The 21,033-nt window shown below is 48.5% G+C and overlaps 7 protein-coding genes across 7 annotated transcripts; 3 read left to right on the forward strand and 4 right to left on the reverse strand.

Annotated features, from left to right (window-relative positions):
- Positions 1-466: 466 nt before the first annotated feature.
- On the reverse strand, positions 467-2,566 carry AKAW2_10693A (uncharacterized protein; the record flags this gene model as incomplete). The annotated part of the gene is made up of 1 exon (XM_041690023.1): positions 467-2,566. The coding sequence occupies one exon, from the start codon at positions 2,564-2,566 to the stop codon at positions 467-469; it is 2,100 nt and encodes a 699-aa protein (XP_041537413.1).
- Positions 2,567-3,896: 1,330 nt separating this feature from the next.
- PMP3 (YqaE/Pmp3 family membrane protein) lies at positions 3,897-4,299 on the reverse strand (the record flags this gene model as incomplete). The annotated part of the gene is made up of 3 exons (XM_041690034.1): positions 3,897-3,918; positions 3,979-4,113; positions 4,283-4,299. 3 exons carry the CDS (start codon positions 4,297-4,299, stop codon positions 3,897-3,899), a joined length of 174 nt encoding a protein of 57 aa, XP_041537414.1.
- A 3,214-nt stretch (positions 4,300-7,513) lies between these two features.
- On the forward strand, positions 7,514-8,478 carry VMA3_1 (H(+)-transporting V0 sector ATPase subunit c; the record flags this gene model as incomplete). Its single annotated transcript, XM_041690045.1, has 6 exons — positions 7,514-7,530; positions 7,653-7,665; positions 7,812-7,941; positions 8,030-8,186; positions 8,249-8,352; positions 8,414-8,478. The coding sequence occupies 6 exons, from the start codon at positions 7,514-7,516 to the stop codon at positions 8,476-8,478; spliced, it is 486 nt and encodes a 161-aa protein (XP_041537415.1).
- Positions 8,479-9,586: 1,108 nt separating this feature from the next.
- Positions 9,587-10,714, reverse strand: AKAW2_10696A (mitochondrial 37S ribosomal protein mS38; the record flags this gene model as incomplete). The annotated part of the gene is made up of 3 exons (XM_041690056.1): positions 9,587-10,284; positions 10,363-10,516; positions 10,592-10,714. 3 exons carry the CDS (start codon positions 10,712-10,714, stop codon positions 9,587-9,589), a joined length of 975 nt encoding a protein of 324 aa, XP_041537416.1.
- Positions 10,715-11,615: 901 nt separating this feature from the next.
- AKAW2_10697A (guanine nucleotide-binding protein subunit alpha) lies at positions 11,616-12,982 on the reverse strand (the record flags this gene model as incomplete). The annotated part of the gene is made up of 5 exons (XM_041690067.1): positions 11,616-11,957; positions 12,020-12,278; positions 12,334-12,497; positions 12,593-12,777; positions 12,853-12,982. The coding sequence occupies 5 exons, from the start codon at positions 12,980-12,982 to the stop codon at positions 11,616-11,618; spliced, it is 1,080 nt and encodes a 359-aa protein (XP_041537417.1).
- A 3,421-nt stretch (positions 12,983-16,403) lies between these two features.
- On the forward strand, positions 16,404-17,179 carry AKAW2_10698S (uncharacterized protein; the record flags this gene model as incomplete). The annotated part of the gene is made up of 2 exons (XM_041690078.1): positions 16,404-16,659; positions 16,992-17,179. The coding sequence occupies 2 exons, from the start codon at positions 16,404-16,406 to the stop codon at positions 17,177-17,179; spliced, it is 444 nt and encodes a 147-aa protein (XP_041537418.1).
- Positions 17,180-19,856: 2,677 nt separating this feature from the next.
- AKAW2_10699S (uncharacterized protein) lies at positions 19,857-20,651 on the forward strand (the record flags this gene model as incomplete). Its single annotated transcript, XM_041690089.1, has 3 exons — positions 19,857-19,906; positions 20,192-20,520; positions 20,608-20,651. 3 exons carry the CDS (start codon positions 19,857-19,859, stop codon positions 20,649-20,651), a joined length of 423 nt encoding a protein of 140 aa, XP_041537419.1.
- Between the last annotated feature and the right edge of the window lie 382 nt (positions 20,652-21,033).

Genomic DNA, 21,033 nt, shown 5'->3' on the forward strand with positions numbered 1-21,033 from the left:
GTGATTTTCTCTGCTGAGCTGACTGCAGCCTTATCTGACTCACAACACACCGGACGTGGATATCTCATCAGACATCTTTCTTTGAAATTAGTGGATCGGAGTCTCCCAAATGACAGATGATATAGTGGGGCGAGGGTCGAAGCCCAGAGTCAGTCCGTAAGTATGTGCACAAGTATATTCGCTGCCTTTTCCAAAGCCCATATCTAGATCCACCCATAGTAGCCAATGCATATATACACTCATGAGAATAGAAATGAAACATCAATAGACCGCCTTGAAGAAGAGAAAGATACCTGGCTCCACCAAGTGAACATATGTCATAGTATCATACAACAGAAAGGGAGAGACCGGACCCCAGAAGCATGTATATATATATGTATTGAATTGTGTCCACCGAAACAAAGTTCCACTCGTAGCCAAGGCCGAGAAATGGAGCGCCCCTACCCCGTAGATTAGACGTATCCCGTCAATCCACGCGCAGTATTAGATCTGACCCGCTGCGGGATGGGGTTACATTTCGCTCGTACGGCACCGGCTTCCTCTTCGGCATGTGGCCCCTCACGCTTGCAACGGAGCGCAAAGAATCGGTGGACTGCCTGCGTGTTTGAGTCTCCAACACAGGCCCTGGATCATGACCAAGCCAGTAGTCTTCAGGTGAGTAAGGTGCACTTAATCCTCCGGCATGTGGCTTCCGCCGAATTTGGACTCGTTTGATATCGTCCCGTCGTACAATCCGCGGGCGAGAGACAATTTCTTGTCTGGGACTGACTGCCCGAGAGAATGGCATCCGGGGAAGACCGGGTTGGTCGCTCGAGACAAGCTCCCAGTTCGGTGTAGGAGATTCTCGCGTTGGCGTTCTGATTTCACGCACTGGCGTGAGTGGCCGTAGATTTCCCGAATGCCGGGATTCGCGGTCCAATCTGCTAGTCGAGCCGTTGATGTCGATGTCCTCAAAGTTGTCATCAAGGTTGTACAACATGCTATTGTTCATGTCCGTGCTACGGAACGGACCACTTGCAACACCCTGCGACGAGGGCGGTCCGACAAGTCTTACATGTCCCGCACCGCGCTGCTGCCGGTCCCGGTCGACAAATTCCTCAGCGTCCGAGATCGGAGAGCTTTGTAGCAGGCTTTCATAAGTGTCGTCTTGATTGGAGGCCTGAACCTTTGATGCGCTCTCCGCATAGGTAGGTCTCTTTCGGTAGTTCGGACCTCTCATCGCGAGTTTTCCATCCTGACCTTCCCCAAAACCGTGGAGCATCGCACGAGGATGCGCAGGCAATCCAGCCATAGGGGCCCGGTTGTACCGCCGACTATCTTGGGCTCGGCTTGAAGAAGTCAGCTGATTTAGATTCTGGTATGGCGCACCAAAGGCGCTCCGGGGCCTTGTCATATCCTCTTCGAATAGAGTCGCATGGCTGTGGGGTCTGGGCTGTTTCTGACGACTTAGCCGTAATGGTTCCGGGTAAAGTCCCAACGTTGGCTTATCAGGAAGTAAATCTGAGATCGTCCTTGGAGACGACTGGCTCAATGATCCCTCGGCTTCAGAATTAGAAGTCAACGCAAAACCAATCCTGTCGGCACTATACACCCCCATGGGACTATCATTATGATGATTACCAGGGCCCGTGACAACAACTGCAGGTGTCTGAGCTCTCGGTTCAAACGGGGTTATCAGTCTAGAGGTTTCGGAATCCCTATCTGTTGTGCCGGGCATAGGACGAGGCCCAGTTGGCCGTCTTGGTGGTAATGTGAAATCCGGAGGCTCTGACATGACTCCTCCGATCTCGAAAAAGTGATCCTTCTCATCCTGTTTCCGACGCCTTACCTTCCTACAACAGAAGAATATGATAACACCAACAATAAAGAATCCCGATATTCCAGAAGCAACCGAAACTCCAATCACAGCAGCAGGTTCCAGCCTGCTGTCAGATGCGCTCGCGGATGCCGACTGGCCACTACTGGTAGCGCTACTCGTTGTCGTGGAGGGAAGTTGCGAAGTAGGAACCGTCAACGGACTTCGGAAAGTCTCAGTTATTACCGAGGTATGCTCCGTACTAAAACTTGTCGGTTGTGAGAACGTACTAGAGCTAGAGCCCGAACCAGTGTCGGAGGCCGAGCTGGAGCTGGAGGTAGATGGCACCGTTCCTGTCGTCGTTGTTGCAGTCTTTTGCGTGGGGCTTGATCCCGTTGGCATTACTGTCGCGGTGATCGTAGCATGTGTCCGTGGCAAAGCTCCAGGTACCGAGTCGCAAATGTCGTACAAGTCGGAGCTGAAGACTGTTTTCATGGAACATAAGGATAGACTACAGCGAAATGCCGCTTCCCCAAGTGTATAGCCGCTTGTGGTATTTGTCCGACAGAGACAGTCGAGATCCGCCTCCGAGCATGCATCCTTTGGGTAATCAGAGGATATGAATTGTTCCACGCAGTCTGCCGCACAGCTTGGAATCAGACTGGACAAAGATGTTGCTGATGCGGTAGGATGAGTAGTCTGGGAACCATAGGCGAGGCATGTCAGTGTCAACAGTATTATCGTGAATGACCGTCCAGCAGGTAAAAACATCTTGTGAAAGCATCTTCGTTCTCGGTTAGCAGACTATCGCCGCCGGGTATAATGCAAGCCAAGGAGTCGCGAACGGGAGGTCACAGGGTCGAATAATTACCTATGCACATAAAAAGTGATGCTACAGAGGAATTCCAACCCCTGGAGTCATTGATAACCGTAGATTATCATCCTAAGATGACCAAGAAAGACAGAGCGCAAAGAATACTGAGATCTGGAAAAGTGATGATTTCCCAACGGTATGGAGAAGCACCAACTTCAAGACAACAGCGGTTGCGAGAAGGGGGGAAGGAGGGACTTCAGGGACCAAGACAATGTACCGCATACTGCCAGCATGGGCGTCAAACCACGTTTTGCCATGGCGCTGAGTGGCTGCGAAGAGAAAGAATCAAGGTTCGAGACCCAAATCAGGAGTCCGATCCTCCTATACGCGCCAGGGTGAAACATGGCAACACCGTCCCAAACAGAATACACGTAGCTGATGGACGCAGTTCTTCAGGAGGCCTGTCGCTTTGCATGATTGGATTTTGGGTAGACGATGGCGTTGAAATACGCGCCGTGTTGGCGCCGACTCTGCCGATAAGAACAGCACATGATGTCAGATTGACTTGATCCGAAAGGTTCAAGGCGCAAACAATTGAATTGGGTCAGTCTCCTTAACCGCGCGCCTTCAGGTTGTTGTCGATCTGAAGACCCTGAGAGCAACCAGGCACAACTGAGATAGTGTAGATCCAGTCAGACGTGTGGACACTGGGCTGAAGGTGAAACGGCGGCTAGTAAAAAGACGCATCACGGGACTTGATGAATGGCCCGATCGGCACTCGTGTTTCCCCATACCCACTCGGCAAATTACAGGCTGCTTATGGCATAAGCAGCTACGAATCGAGCCCAGAATGTGGTTGATTAATAAGTTTGACATTGTCATCAATCATTAATCTGATCACTGCCAACTAAGAGAAAATGACAAAAGCAAAGCCCAGTGACAAAGTGGGCTGGTATCATGCGCAATACATAAGAAAATAACAACCCAAGGAGATAAGAAACAAGGAAATGATAAAAAGGTACAATCGAGACCCTGTCAAAAACACACGTCGCACTGAGCATGCTGCACATCCGCCCAATGACGGTGTTTATGTTGGCGGGGTTGCATTAGGCTAGACTCGTCGGGAGCCCGCGGAACAATACTAAGATGTTGACAACGTCACTCCGACCCGCTGGATTTGGAACATCCGATTCCGTAGGAGAAAAATCGTAGGTAGGACGAGGTTATTCCCCCTAATCGACGGGTTTTGAACCGAAGTGGATGGTAAGGAGGGGCCTGAGGAGCGTTCTAGTATTTGAATATAATATAGCTGAACGAAAGGAGTTAGTCTCGGAATCTCCGGAAAACCATCACTTGGCGGACCACGTACAAGGCATGAATGACACCAGGAAGCCAACCCAGGATTGTCAAACAGATGTTGATCAGGAAATCAGCACCGCATCCTCGCTCAAGGAAGACACCCAGCGGGGGCAAGATGATCGCAAAGATGATCTTGCAGATATCCCTATGATCCCAAGGAGGTTAGCGCACTCAAAAATACTAAGCTCTCGTCATTCAAATAATTGCGATCGCAAGCTATCCCAAGACAGCACCAGCTTGTCAAGGTCAAATTATGCGCGCGTTTGTATAAGAAATCGCCAAAAGATGACGTCGCGAGGAGTTGCAAAACTTACGAGGCAGTGAAAGGCATTGTGAATGGAGGAAGATGTAGATCTCTTCAAGTGGACAAGGTTGATGCAGGAGAGAGTAGTAGTGAGCAGGTGATGGATATGACCAGGTAGAAGCGGTATCTGAGTACAAGTAGATGAATGATGGAGAGTAACAAGAAAAATCAGGAGAGGAAGGGAGCGGGACCACAGGGACTCTTTAAATGATGGGCGGCAAAATTAAGTAGCTGCCCTCCGCCAAACGCTACGGGGGGATAGTGCTATGCCGCCTACGTAAAGCACAGTCCTCGAATCCGCATTATTCAACGGATACGCATTTAGGTAATAAAACAAAAGACCAATAGCTGCTAGCGATAATTATAATAACCGGGGCGGACGACAACGATAGTCAGGACGATCCTTTTCCGCTCGCCGTGCATGTCTACCGCTACGTCATACTTTTCAGTACGAACTGTGGCTGATGCCTTGGCTGCTTGCTGATTGGCTCCGAGCTCACCACGACCAGACTTCTCGGCGGGTGACTTTTGCGTCGTATTGACATTTTGTATTCTGTACCTCCCCCAGTCCCGTGGCTGATACTCCTCCAATTTTGGAACAGAACCATGCTGTCATCGGGCGGTGCAACTGGATTTGTTCAACGGTAAGGGGAGAACTTTCGCTCTCATCTTCTCCCCTTTCCTCCCATCTCCTACCTTTTTTTGACTTTCTACTTTTTTTTCTTCTTCCTTCCTTTGTCATAATTATTCTGTTGCCTGGCAGGGGCTTGGCGCTTCCACCGTACCACCTTACCAGGCTGAGGCGAGGCGCCAGTAGTCTAACTTAGACGCCGCCAATATTGACTAAATCGCGCTGTGCAGATGGTCCTAAAAGTCTGGGCTCTTGGTTCCGAGTGGGACGTACCAGCACATCATATTCCATACCTACTGCTTCTATCGGACTAGATCTGGGCCTCTACGCAATCCCTTGTTCGAAATAGGGGTATGACTCCGTGTCTAGGAGGTTTTGGGAGACGGAAAGCAGCATGGATATGGTGGGCCAACCAGCCCTACGGTTCCTCTTGCGCGAATCACGGTGCCGGTTAGCTTTCAACAATGTTCGGACAGATGCCGCGTCCCCATTACGGTACTCGACTTTGTAGGATTTAGACTAGCGTAGACCTATTTCCAGGGAAGAAAAAAAGTGATATCATTTGACACGCATCTGTCCGTCAGCGCCTACGCTAGCTATGCAGATAATCACTGGATTAAAGCACGTTTCAGCCGGATTTTAGACGTCATGTGCTTGATAGTGAGATGTCTTATCGTTCGCATGTCGCGAATACATCATTGCGAATCAATCTTTCTACCATCATGATTTTGACAGAACGTACGCCCATATTGTATAATGTCTACGAGGATCCTGTTGATCATGACGGAGGCATCCCACTATGCCATATGTCCTAGCGGGAAAAAAAAATTCTGACTAATATAGTAGAAAGAACTGATCAGTCTGCCTGTTGAGACGACGCAAGTATCATGTGATTGGCATCGCCGCAGTCCAAGCCACACTGAGTCGTTTCTATCTTCTAGAACAGAACATCCTGGCCACCCCGCATATTTCAGCCAGCAGTATAATAGAAACACCGCCTAGCTATGATGGTGGGTCTCTCCAGGCTATACAGTTCAAAGCTTATGATCAGCCCTATCTTGTAGAAGCATCTCGCCAGAGATATATTTAGATGCCGAGTGACCCGCAAGGCACAGTAACATTTTCCTGGCACCTGCAGATTCAATGTGTGCCTAGTTTTATGGAGTGCACAGTCAAGTTAGGGTATGTAGCCTAGTACTATCATGGGTTGTATTAAGGCCATAGTAAATTTAAGTATAGCAAACCCACTGTATGCTCTGTTGGTCAATAAAACACTCTTACAGGGGCCTTAGAGACCCTATCCTTAGACTCGGCCAATGGTACCGTCCCCTTGTCGGATACAATGCAGTTGGTTGAAGAAATACCGTCTCCATCATACATGAAATACTTCCGTTGCAAGCAAGCAGATGGAAATCATGAACAACGCGCAGGTGAGCCTACGATATTCCTATTGCCTCTGTGGCTGTTCGTGACGAAGTGATGTTTTGACTCTTGACATCATAGTAGCAGAAATCAAATTACTACTGCAATTCCCAGGACGGAAATGGTGTTCTTGAAGAAGAGGTATGCCTCACAGAAGAAAAGCGAGTCAGAAAATATAAGAAAAATTACGATCAAAATGACTGTGGAAGTATATATAGAAAAGGTATCAAGAACAAGTACATAAATACTGTCATGATAGTATCCTTAAGATAACTCATATTACAAAGCTAGCTAGAAATCATTAGTTATAGAGTCTAGATCTAGCTATCTGTCATGGATATCTGCGAGATAGATAGTACGTAAGTAGCCTTATGAATATGATCCGGAAATCATCACCAAGGACTGACCCTGTCTGTGATGAGTCAGAGATACTAGCAGTACTGTAATGGATAGCTAATGCCATATGGGCGACTAAAAGATCGAGATATACAATGTTGGAGGTAGAGATCTCCGTTTATGATCCAAGTTATCACGGCTTGGCAGCTACTCCCGCAGTCTCCGCATTTCCCCATCACTCTCTTTATCTCGATGCTTTCTGCCAACTTGGGTATCGCGCACTTGCCGTATAAGCCACATCAAATAGATATCAGCTTTCATAACTTGTATTTCTATATCATATGTATTCAGTCACGTTCAATATAAAGTAATTCTTCTATCAGGACCATCGGACGGTGATTCGTGATCTAGTTGTCACTCGAGCGGAGACCTCCGATATCATCCAAAACAATGCTCAAGTATGGTAGCATTCAATACACACATAAAAAAAGAAAGCAAATAATCTATATTGTCCAGCGTGAAAGGTAGATATTATCTATCTAATCAAGCTGTATCTGTTTCACAACTGCTGCTTCATCACACTGACTGGGTGGGGAAGCTGGTTATGGTGATGCGCGGCCGACGGGACAGCGCCAAGCCGCCATCACGTGATGACGCAGGTGGTCGGTCAGCCTCCCCGAAGCCTCCAGCGTGTTCGCCTTCACGCCTCCATCTCCGTTTCGCTTCCCCAAGCCTCAACATCACCACATCGCTTTACACGCGGCCTGTCCCTGCCCTGTCACTTTTCCTTTCGGCTGTTTTCATAGTTTCACTCCATCTTCTATAGCCCGCAAGGTCGCCTAATCTGTCAAGATGGCCACCGAACTTTGGTACGTAATCACCTCACCTACTCCTTTTCCCAGCATTCCGACCATTGTGCCCTCTTGTATCTCGATTTCGATCATGCTTCGGATGAGTTTCGACTGGATATACTGACATGTGGACATGATAGCCCCGTTTACGCAGTAAGTCACTTGTGATCCCACCCTTGCCGATGACACCATCGAGCTCCAAGCGACCCTCAAGGTAGCTTGGCTTCGTTGCATCAAGCGGAGAATCCGCCATCGAACTGGCACCTCTCGCACAGATAACTGATCTCTTACCCGTATAGCCCTTCTTCGGTGCCCTTGGCTGCACCTCAGCCATCGTCTTCACCTGCTTCGGAGCTGCCTATGGAACTGCCAAGGCTGGTGTCGGTGTCTGTGGAATGGCCGTCCTCAGACCTGACCTGATCGTCAAGAGTACGTGGAAGCTTCACAGAGCTCTTATACCTCTGGGATAAGCTATCGCATATAATATCTGATGATTCATACTAATCTGGTGATACAGACATTGTCCCCATTGTCATGGCGGGTATCATCGGTATCTACGGTCTGGTCGTGTCGGTCCTGATTGCAAACGACTTGGGACAGAAGGTCCCCTTGTACACTGGTTTCATTCAGCTGGGAGCAGGTCTCGCCGTCGGTTTGGCTGGTATGGCAGCTGGGTAAGCTTCTCACCATGGCACCTTGCAATATCGGTAACTTTAGACTAACAGAGTATCTCTAGTTTTGCCATTGGTATCGTTGGTGACGCAGGTGTTCGTGGAACTGCTCAACAGCCCCGTCTCTATGTCGGAATGATTTTGATTCTCATTTTCGCTGAAGTCTTGGGTGAGTCACTACATCAAAGCGAAACAACCAGTTCGTATCATCTAACCACGACGCCTCACAGGTCTGTACGGTCTTATCGTTGCTCTTCTGATGAACTCCCGTTCGAGGATCGACGCCACCTGCTAAACGAACCCTCCTTCGTTCCGCGCGAAATGGCCCAAGTGAACACCCGCCCGAGAATGCCAATCACCCACTATTCTCGGATACGACGAAAAGAGCCCGGGTTGCTCAACATGTGTTAACGTGATGCGGTTATTTTGACTTATGTTTTCAGACTTTATTTGCCGACAATGACGGTTCCCGTCATTGTCCCGATGACAGCTGGAGGGGACGTGGAGGAAGTGGATTGCTAGGGGAATGGAAAGAGAAAACGGACGTTGAATAAACATATGCTTTCTCTTTCATCCAACACTCCCCGAAATAACAAAGGACAAGACATAATTGGATGTGCTAGCTAAGTTTGTAGACTAGGACAGGGTGGGAAGCTGTGGTAGATACATTGCATGGTTTTTTTTCAAGGCCTTTGAGATTTTGTACTTTATGGGTGTCGCTTTACTCTTTTGTATCCTTGAGCTGGATCATAGGATTACTTGCTTTGCAATGCTTATATGTTTTCTCCTGCTAGTTTATGGTCCTATGTTACAAACTTAGCTTTTACTTATCCTGGTTCTCCGGTATATCATGAATGCAACAAGTGGCGAATGTGCGATTACTCAACGTATAAGTATTTACGACCTCGTACACTGTTACAAGACCAGCGCCGTTCACTCCAAGGAAACAAACTCAAGCAGTATAGATTCCATTGCACCTGACCTGCACAAGAGCAAGCCGGGCAGATAGCTAAGATGGCAATATGTAACATACAAAGTATTGTCTATTGAGCGGAATAAAATGCGGTGGACATCCAAATGTTCAAGAGAAAAGAGGCGAGTATAAAACAAGACGACGCCGTAAGAATATATGCGATATAGGCAGGCATATCAGTAGCCACCGCCAAACACACACACATACATGCGGAGAGCAAAGCAATCAACGCAAAGCTTCAGATGCGTAAGTCTAGAGATGACTTCTCTGTGAAGCAGAGGAATGGAAGGAGGTAAGGTTGTAAGTATGTAAATAGATAAAAAGGAAGATGGATAACAAGAGGAAGGTTTATTCGGATTGTAGCGTAGCGAAAAGAAAAATTATAGCTGCAAGCAAATGGTAATGGTCTGTGATGATTGAAGATAATCAATCAAGCCTTCTCAAGCTTCCGTCTCAGGGTCCTTGTCCTCTTGCGCAGCTTCTTCAGCTTGTGCTTCTTCATCTTCAGTCTGCGACGTCTCTTGGTGCTAATGGCGTGCATGGTGCGGTTGTTGCGGATACGCTCCATGTAGGTGGTGCCGGAGTTGTGGGGGACATCAATGATGGCCTCGCTCTCTCCAATGGCACCGGGAGCTTCCATCTCACCGGAGGGCACGAAGGGACCAGTGTGAGCCTCGTAGGTCTTGCGACCATCCGAGTGTATCGACTCGTGGATGGTCAGGACGGTGGAGTAGCTGGAGGTCTCCCGGGGGACGTCCTCGAACTCGGAGGAAGCCATGTTCTTCGCTTCGTCGAAGGGAACGGGCGGCGGAGGAGGGTGGAAGGGACGGAGACGCTTGGTGAGTTCCTCGACGGAGACTTTCAGATCGGAAAGGTTCATGCCATCCAGCTGGTTGCCTTCCATGTCGAAGTACTGCAGAGAGCCCTCCTGCTCGCCGGAGTGGGCAGCGGAGTTCTCCATGGAGTTGACGGCGGAGGAGAGGGTGAAGATGACATCGTCCACCTCAGGCTTAGCCGGCTTCTTTGCGGTGAAGATGGCGTCGAAGGCTTCGGGGGTCGAGGTCGGAGGAACGGTGGTGGAAACGGAGATGGGTCGGTGGATGGAAAAGAAGGAGGCGACGTGAACGTCTAGACCGCAGGAAGACAAGATTAGCGCATCATAATCTAGGGGTACAAGAACGGTGGATAGGGATTGTGGCAACTAACCATGCGGCTGGAGGTGTTGGGTAGAGGGAACACTAGGAAGTCGGGAAAAAGCCGTCGGCTGCTTGGAGCCATTGCGGCCGTTGCTATCCTTGCCCCTCCGTCTGGAAGCCTTCCCCTCACGTTTCTCTGCAGAATTCACTCCCTTCGCAGGCGTCTGAGAGGAAGAATCGACTTTATTAGATCCATCGCTGGGTTTCGAGGACGAAGAGGAGTATCGGCGTTGACGCACATGTTGTGACGAGCCGATGAGGCCGTTCGCGGAGGTAGTAATACTTTGGCTGGTTGCGCGAGACATGCCGGCGATGGGCCCCATAGGAGCCCATGCAGCCCGGCGCAGTGAGGACGACAGCATTTTCCGACGTCGTAAAGCCCAGAAGCTGGGTGACGATGTTGTCGGGAATGAAGAGGCGAAATCGAAGTTGGAGCCGATCATGCGGAACTCGGCGATTATGTAATTCATATGTCGCCTCAGGCATATAACCAGATCAGGTGACCTGGAATGCATGACCCATCTTAAGGGTATCCTCGCCTGACTTTATCCACATGCCAACTCATAAACGGCCAAGGTCATCATGCAGAACTACCTATTGTCGCTAATAGAATTGGATACTACCAGCGAGCCTACTGATTGTTTAGTGATACGTACTACATTGCAGGAACTATGACACTATATTGATTTCGATTTGGGTATCTGTTCATTCCATGCTCACTTGAGCCGAACAATTACAATAAAGGCAGCTATACTTAGAAGAGTCTGAATGATCGGATACAGAAGATACAGCTCCCAGTTAGAGCTGCCAGAAGTGACACGAGCAAATGATAGGATGGGTGGGCGCTCATTATGTCAACGGAGAAGAAGAAAAGGAAAGATACATCGGAGGCGTCAAGGTCACACAAAGGTTCAGCTCAGGAGAATGGAAAAAAGAGCTCGTTAGGTGGGATGAAAAGCGCAGACATGGACGCAAACAACATATGGTATATGGTATCAATCTGCATTATATAAGAAATGCACCCGTCGCTGAACCGGAGAAAACATATAAGCTTTTGAAAGGATTGAAAAGCCGAAACAAGAAGTCCACAAGGAGAAAGAAACGTACAGAAAGAGAAGGGATATAGTGAAGTGAATAAAAATAGTTGAATGAAAGCAAGCGTGCTTTTACCGCTTGGCGTGTGCAGGGGAAGAATGGAAGTTGAGCATCGCTGACGCCTCGTACTCGCTCGTATAAATTCAAATCGTTCCAAGTCTCACAGCCTTATAGTATGAGGGTGTGGAGATTCTTTTGAATAATCATGTCTTGTACCGAATCCATTGTTGCCTTCAACAACGTCGTATCGGTAGCATTCGTGTAATGGATATAAATTTCTCGGTCGGGAATCCGGTTAATGCCCCGGAATCGGTCTGCAAAGTATCTGGCTGCTGCATCGAAGTCCGTGTTGGAGCCATTGTAGTCAGGGAAATGGTTGGAGACAGGCGAAACATGAAGCTTTCCCTTGAACAGATCGATTTTGTTCAGGAACAAGATGATCGGTTTGCGCTTGAACCATTCGCCATTGACCAAGGACTCGAACAGCATCATTGCTTCATGCATCTGGTTCTGCACGATGGGGAACAACGGTTAGTTCAAGTGCTTCAAGGAGGCGATAGGGGAAAACGTACGGCATTCTGGTCCTCAACGAGACATTGGTCGTAACCAGATAGGGCAACCATGAATAGAAGGCATTGAACACCCTCGAAACAGTGAATCCACTTCTTTCGCTCAGATCGCTGTCCACCGACGTCCATCATTCGGAAGTTCATTTGACCGAGTTCAAAGAGAGTTTCAGTAATTCCGGTTGTCCGCAAACGAGCCTGCAACATGTCCTGGTTGTCGGGAAGCCACCCAGGAGTGAATATTCGATCAAGCGAATCAAAGAAGCTGAAAGGTTAGACAGCTTGCCTGTTTGTTCAAAAAGAAGGTTCCTAGGACTCACTAATGCAAGTTATCATGAAGAGCAAACTCGTGGCCTCGAGCAACAGCTTTTTGAACACCTGTATCATCCCACATCTCTCTGAGAGCGTCGCGAACCTTGAGATCTGAGAACGCCTCGTCTGAACCGACGTCTGGCTCAAGCTTGTCAACATATTCGGCTAACGGCTGATGAATGACGAACTGAATTAGTACACATACTGCCACAAACGGATCTTTGCTTGCGATGGAAAATCGCAAGACAACGGAGCAGATGAAGTTACCTTTGTCTTTTCAAGCTGGAAATCAATGTTTTCGGCGCGCATGATATCCAGTAGAACTTTGAAGGCGATAACAAGATTCGAGTAGATCACAGCTCGTGTTTGGCGTCGTTCATCCTCGGGGAAGCCACCAGAATGTATGATTCGCATTTGTTTGATGATTGTCGACTTGCCCGATTCACCAGCACCTACATAAAATAAAATGCATCAGTACTCCTCGTCTCCTTGACTGCGAATGCGACGTGTCTCGTCTGGAAACTTACCAAGGAGGAGAATCTTGATTGTTCGGTCCATTGCTTTCTTGTCATTTTTCAGAACCTTTTCTATCCTAGCGCTTCGTTGAACAGCGTCTTTATCCGCCGTGTCGACGGGTTTTGAACTCATGCAACCCATTTTGAAGATTGATGTGCTCTCACAAAGCGACTTTCGATGGTGTCTGGAAGTGAGTTAGTACTTGCTGATTATAGTGTGCGAAGTAACCAAGAATAGACGCAGCACAAGTAGAGTATGGCTGAATCGGGGATACGCCCAGACCCCGCAGTTAACCACACGGAAGGCTCTCTTTGAGACATGTGTGAAACGTCAACGAGAGAGACCCGAGGTCTCGAGCAATGAGAAAGAAGCGAGAAAGTAAATCAGTGGAACTTACTCAAGGCAGAATGCAATACCAAGCACTAGAACCAAGCCAATGTATTTTTGACTAAACCCGCCCGAATGGCGCAAATTAGAACATGTCGCTAGCTCAAATAACGTCAAGTTGAACGTTACTCGGTCACTGTACGTACGTCGCGGTAATCCCTATTCCAAAGCAAAATGTCCTGGTAGGATGGAAGCCGAAAGTGTGTTCCAATTCGACTGTCGCAAATTGTCCCCCGCTTTGTATGAGAACGATATCCAAGTTAATTGGCGAGCAGCGCAGCTGTCCGGAGCTTTCTGAAATCTGCGAGATATGGGATCGAATTAAGGAGTGTGACGACGAAGGTCCCTCGACAAGCTAGGTTGGGTGGTGGTTTAGACAGATGTTGAGTGAGACGGAGTCGATCGCGGAAGTGAGAGGCTTTCGGGAAGTTCGCACGACTTTCGAGATTGAAGTGCTGATGAACGGAGGATTGTCTTCCAAATTAAATGCTGGGGAAGAGTTCGCTAGGTATGCTGACTGCAGCCTCGAGGCGTTCCCCTTTTCGTGGGTGGTGGGCGAAGTTGCTGACCGCAGACGCTCAGGTGAGGGGAAAGATGGGAGGGAGGTAGGAATGGGGGAGGGAGATTAGTACATCTCCGCCGTATCGCAACCGAAGCAAGCAAAAGAGCGGAAGACCAGGGCGAGAAGCAAGAGATAGAGAGAGGAAGAGAAAAAGAAAGAGGAGAGAGAGAGAGAAGGACAGTCTGGGAGACTCGCAGGTCTATAGTAGTAGTAATAATAATAATAGTAGTAGTTTAGTTAGTTTAGCAGTGAGCAGAGGGAAGGAGGAGGAGTAAGTGGTGGGAATGTTGGTCGCGGAGTCGTCGCGCAATTCGTTCGATAATCCATCAAGTCCGATCGAAGTGGGCCACGGTGCCAGCAGAGTTGAGCTGCTAGTAAGTTTAGTCCGGCTTAGTTCCCCTTCGGCGTAGTCATCCTTCTGGGGACCTTCGGCTGTGAGTGGCCCTGACACCGGGGCCTGTATTACCCGTGAAAACCGTGTGAAAGATTTCCGGCGTCGCATTGGGCCCCGTTCTGGGAATCTAGAAAGGGACTAGTCCGCTGTGGCTACCGTCCCCTAAGGGCCTTAGCCGTAAGCCCTTGGCTTCTTAGTGTCGTTTAGTTCCGTGATAGCATCCCGGCTGCGAGCTCCCTGTACAAAGTAGACGGCCTGGCCCTGATCTCACTGGTTGTAGACGAACAATGCCGACCCACCCCGGAACTCCATTCAACTGTGGATGAATGGCTCCATTCATTCTTCGTCCGCTCTTAGCCTGGTTCGAGCCGATTGGAAATGGAGTGCATTAAGGTCCAATGCTTCTTACCGCCCGTAAGCTACTAGTCAGTAAGTAATAATCTTGCGAGTTATGGGTGGCACAACGCGTTATAATACCAAAACGATATTAGTACCCGGTATATACGTGGTTTAGTACGGAGAGCTCTCCGTATCCTCAATCATTCTCTGCAGCAACACACTGTCCAGCTGGGGAAAACATCCAGCAGTTGACAATTAATCATTCGGGATATCCAGCAGATGGATAGCCAGTAGGTACGTACTTGTTCGAGTCAAGTTCCGGCCTCGCCGATGACCCGCGGGCCCATCGACAATGGATTGACCATAGATCCTTCCTCTATGGGTCTTCGTGAAATTAATTCTCAATCAATCTGGATTTGAGATGGATTTTTTCCTCAAAAATGCAGCATTACTCCCACTATCAGAGTACTAGTAGTAATGCCTTCTCACGTCGCCATTATCCACGTGCCATATTACCTTACCCATCAATATGGTTCCGACCGCGATCCTTTAATCTGGGTATATGAATCTATATGAACTCAATAAACTTATAACCGCAAGGATCGTAGATATTGGGAACTCAGTTTAGCCCCCAATCCCACGGTCGCTGGACGTCAGCATCAGTTACCTCGTACCACTGATGGCCAACGACTTACTCCTGGGCTATGGATGCATCCTTGTGACTCCGGGGGCGAATGAGACCCCGAGTCATGTTCCCACCGGTGCCCTCCTGCGGCTGCCAAGCCATGCAAGCGAACGACGACGCCACGAGGCGCGAATCGGATGCATTGGTATGCACCGATCGACGAGTAGCATCTGCTTCTATGGACTGTGTTTTGGGACAAAGTAAGTACTTTGTACCAAGTCCGAATGAAGCCTGCAAGCCCACCTTGATCGAACTGACTACTATTATTTGTTAGACCAAAGGGTAGAGGAACTATTGACAGCGTTATCGATGTTCGAGCTCCCGGGTCTTTAATCCGTCGGTCTATAGAGGACACTGAATGTACATCGCTCTTGGACCAGGAAGGAGTCGAGAAATTGAGTTGAACTAGTGCCTCGGGTTCTCATAGATCATCGCCATTCATTGCGATCCATCACAAACAAAGAGAAACAAGAGGGCTGTGCATTCGAACTGCCTAAGCTTACTGTAGAACCTTATCTACGCAAGTGGCTTCTCTCCAAATTCGCCAGCGACAATTTCGGTATCTTCCGTTGGTTTGTCAAGAGCCTGCGGCTGAGTTTTAGCAGACACTTGGCTCCACAGCACCGCGATCTTCTTCCAAGTGTTGAGGAAAGCATGCTTCTGCGATGGGTGTCGAATCATTGAGCGATAGTTGCATGATTGCTTCTGTTGTTCTGTGGTCATCATCCAGATCTCGCATGATCTCATCACTGTCGGATCAATGCGAAACCTACTTAAGTAGGGGTAAAACCATGCCATGTGAAACTTTATTTACGATATCATGATCTGTCATGATTCGGAGATCGTATCGTTCATTGACCACCCGAGGTCGAGGACCAGAAATCGTCGTGGAAAGATGCTCGCACTGAAATACTTTTTCTCTTTTTTCTTCTTGGAAAATGGGAATGTGGAGATCACTTTCGCCTTTTCCGGGTTTCCGGAGTCGTCTTGCCCGCCGGCCAACACGCCGTCGGGCCACTAAGGCAGGGGTAGCTTTAATCAGCAGTCCGTCAGCGTCAATCAGTGGAGGTAAGATGGGCGCTTAGCCTTAGCCACAGGAAACACCCTCCAAGCGAACAGGTGAAGCGGGAGTGGCGAGCAAGTCTAGTTTAGCAGACGCATCCATGCGTGGGTGTTTGCTTTTTCGATTATCCTTATGAGATCTATCATATGCTGGTCATCGGCGCTATCCAAGTTTCGTCCTCAAACGCAGGAGAAGCCTGCATACCTTCCCTCGATGAAAGGTGAAAAGGCGGATGCAAAAATTCACCTTGTAACAGGGTCCCTCCAATCTCAATGCAGCTCCTCCCGTGTCGCATTCCTTATCTCCTTCGAGAAGTATGTCGGAGTGGAACTCGAAAATCCTTCTGCATTTGGATTTCCTCCGAACCCCGAACAGATGAAACGAAGCTGTACGTATTCACTTTGATCGGTGTGCACCTGACATGCGAATAGGGGCATACACATTCTCGTGCTTTGATTATGTTCCACGAATGTCCCTGGGTTATCCTGGGCCCATCACTGTGGGTTTCAAGGTCATGCCTTCGTCGTTAGATCTTACACGGTACAGGCAAGACAGGCCTCCCGCGGGATGGTTCGCGGGTTGAGTACCATGGTTCGGGCAATAAGCAGCCTCATTTAGGGCCAGAGAGAGCCTCTAGGGTGGTCGAAGTACCCTTTCAAAAATATTATTGATAATAGACAATGGCAAACAAACCTTAGCCCATCGCTAATTGGGGTCTAGGCTCTGGCGGTTTCTTGGAGTCTTTGCTTTTAGCAGAGATCTACAGCAAGGATGGCCATCCACATCCGTTCTATTTCCATCGAATGAGCCCGATAATGAACAATGTTATCTGGTGGAAGATACTCCGGAGTGTTGTCTTCAGGCATAACCACAACAGACAAAGAGCAGAAGATACCATCTCTGTGTAATACACAGGAAGAGTAACGATACGTACTGTGCTGATACCATACGATGTAAATACGACCGGCTGCGCGCTCCAACCACGTGCTTCACCCCCTCGTCCTCTGTGGGATTCTTAGTCTGTTTCACCAGTTTCGAGTTCCCATCGACCCCACAGCAAAAGCGGAGTCCTGACAGGACGCATTGAACTCCTTCCATGCCATTGACTTGGTCACGGTGCACTGCGACCCCCTTGCATGGCCAGAAAAAGAAGGACAGAAAGAGGGAAAAAAGGTTTTGCGCATAGACCAGGGCTAACTTATTGACGGGGGCAGTTAGTTGCCTGCCAGCCAGAAAGTACTATCAGTGTCCAGAGTTTGGTGTCTATCTGACCCGCCCTGAGATAGCCAACTTTTGTGAGATGCAATAGTCGAATGTTGCATCCATCCTTCAGACCCTAAATTTCGTTGAAGCATTTCTAGTGAATGGGTAGTCACGGGCAAACGACAAACAAGCCTTTGCCCACAACAATCCTTCTGCAGTTCGAACCCCCTTTTTCCTTCCCACTCCTCCGACCCCTACCCTTCTGGCCTCTCTTACCGTTCGTAACTTCGTATATATTACTCCACTCCACTCCGGCTGGATGGGGTTCCTGAAAACCGCATGGAAAGCGCTCCGTAAAAATGGATACTCCGTAACGGCAACGCATCCGCAGGTTACATGATACTTACCTTATTACTTGGACAGTAGTAAGTATCTTCCATAGCTCCGACCACCCAATGCCATTGGCCAATGCCTCTGCGGTCTCGTCAGGGTTGACGCCGGAATACCGCGTGGTTTCTATTCCGGGGGAAATGCAGGCCGGGGTCTTGCCGCTTTTTCTCCTCTTTCTAGATTTCTAAGTTCTAACGGCCGGCTTTGGATCCTAACAGGGAAGAGCTCCTTCCGAAAATAACCACTTCGGCGCTGATTAATGGACGATCCAGTCAAAAGTAATTGAAGTCCCTGTTGCACTCCCGAGTGTCCTTTCATGCTTGGCTGGGCGATCTTCATTCAGCGCCAATCGGAAACTCTCATAAGCACCCAATAATGATGATTGTCGTTCCTCATCCAAATACTGTTTAATTGCGGCCCATCTTGCTTGCGGCTAGGTTGCACTAAGGGACGGTACTTTCAAGCGAACTTGATTCTGGGCAGACATGTCACATGCCGGGGGGAGAGAATGCTGATACTAATGCGGTGCATACACTCCAGCTTGGCAACTTTGCTAGAGAGCACAAAGTTGACTAGTACGAAACTTAAGCCTACTTTGCGCATTGTGGCTTCTATTCAGGACCGCGTAACGTTGCTTGGGCTTCTATTATCTCTCCCACACATACGCACATCTTGGCGAGGGACAATACAGGAAGTATCTCGCAATCCCGAACCTCGGGCGAGAATTAGCCGTTTGGCCAAGTGGATAACTTCCAATTGTGACCCGTGTTGAGGCAACTCCTGCTGAAGCGTCCGCCTTGTGGTTATTGGCCAAAGCTGTCCGTCAAGCTGTCAAGTCAAGGTGCCCTCCCTAAGCGTCAAGGAAGCCACCAGGTTCCATTCGACTATCAGTACCTTATTCGAGCACGGTATCTGCAGGTACCACCGCGGTGGACCTTGCCGTTGCTGCTGATTGCCTGTTGGGGACTCGGTAAATGGAGCCTTATTACGAATCACAGCGATTTCTCATTGGTAATACCTCAAATCACTTCCGTGATCCGTACCGGCGGATTCAGTCCGGGTATCGTAGAAATGGGTGTCTTTTTTTGTTTTATTTTTTGGCTTTTGACTTACTATCTTGGAATGGCTACTCATCCCTGCCTGGCTCTTTCCCTTTCCATACATTGTTGAAGTACCGAGTTTGATCCCTACCTGACTAGGGATGTAGGGCAGCCGCCGTTTTCAGCACTCTACAGTAGGGATCCCTGTTTTGAGTGACACACCAGGTGTGCCTTGCTCCGTGGTTCAACCATGGTTAAGCAGTGAGCCAAACAGCCATAAGGTTTCAACCGAGCTGTCTCCCGGAGAATTAGACAGTTTCTCAGCATGAAAGGGGTTCAACCAACACATGGAATGTAGCAGCATGTAGGTTGATTGGTTTTGACACTCGTGGCGCACTCTCGCCAGGGGATTGCACGACATCTGAGCGCTTTCTGCTGGCCAAGTTGTTACATCGGCTAAAGTGAGTAGTAGCAGTTACCAATAAGTTCTTCAGCCTTCTGGGATAATCCAAATCCGTAAATAGCAATGAAGAAATCTCCTTCCCGTCCACTCACTGACCAACTGAACCACGCCACCCATTGTCAACATGACCATCAACAACATCATCATCCCATCTCCTGACCCCTGAAGCATAAGATCCATTTTATGCTCCCCCAATGCACAGCTGACTCATCACCGCCCTCAACTGCCTGACTAGACAAACTCACTAACCAATTCACTAACGAGCCTAGACTGAAACGCCCGCATCGCTACGGATTTACAGGGGGAGGCTAAGGGTAAATAATAGGCTCGCGCAATGAAATCCAGAATTATTATTATGGTTAATATTTCCAGCTCCGAAATGTTGTCCCCTTTCCCTCAGCTCCAGTCATCATCATCACAAGGATTCGCCGGTCTTGAACTTTATTCCGAGCTGACTGACTCCTAACGAATTTGCGTGGTTCTGGTGAGATGAGTCGCATGCAGAACGGCCAATTACCAATTTCCCTGAAGAGGCCAAGGTCAGTCAGTCACCTTACTTTCTTTTTTGTCTTGTTTCTGATTAGCCACTAAGAAAAGTTATCTGGTGCGCTTATCAATTGCAACCCAATCACATTATTACCCCAGAATTTGGGTCATTTCCGACTGACTATGCAGGGATTGGATTGGTACTCTAGCCAATCCATCCCGCACCCTGCATACGGGAATGTACACAATAGCATGAGATGCTACTACTATACCACCTACTTATGTATAAAATAATCAATGTACTACCATCAGCTGACATTTACCCACTGCAATCTTAGCGAAGAAAGTTCCACTCACTCGGAAGATACTACGGTGCACAAGTACAACTACAACCATCACAGCAGCGATTCTAATAATAATAACAACCCTCCCGATATTGAAAAATGTCAGCCCTACCGGGGGTATAGGCGACACGATGATCACGATGACGATGACAATGACAATGACACGGAAATTCTGAGCAATGCTAGTGGTGATAGCAGTATTAGTAGTAGATATGGACGACAAAGGTCACGGGTGGTGATGAAGCTCTACGCGGCGTCTTATGTCGCTTTTGCCATTCTGTCGTTCTTCTCTGCCGCTTATTACTTCTTGTGCTGGATGCCGTGTATGTTTCATGCCCCTATCTTGATTGCTGTTGTGTTGAATTATTACTCTTGCTCTACGGTTACTAATTATGGTCATGTTTGTACAGATGAACCGTCCAACAGTGATCCATTCCCGGGCCGTCATCGGTGATGCGCAATATCCAGAACAACCTATTTACACAATTGATCGAGGGGATGCGCATATCAGTCGATACTCAGAACAAAACCCAATACGGACTCCTATGCAGCGGGATACTCGACTGATACTACACTTCACCTGGCTGGAAGACGCCCGGAGTGGGCAGAATATCCAACTTACACTTTTATACATATACCTCTCGGTATAGAGAGGAGAGAGAGAGAGAGAGAAAGTGAGAGAGAAACAATGTACATACGTCTCATATACATAATGCACAAAGAAGCAGATACGATCTTAACGCCATTCCATGAAGAAGCAAAAGTGCATCCAGAATCAGAGAATACGAGTACCCTCTGCAAGTATCAACTTGTCGCTGCTACTAATCTGCGCGAAC

This window comes from Aspergillus luchuensis, chromosome 1, assembly GCF_016861625.1.
Source record: "Aspergillus luchuensis IFO 4308 DNA, chromosome 1, nearly complete sequence".
NCBI lineage: Eukaryota > Fungi > Ascomycota > Eurotiomycetes > Eurotiales > Aspergillaceae > Aspergillus > Aspergillus luchuensis.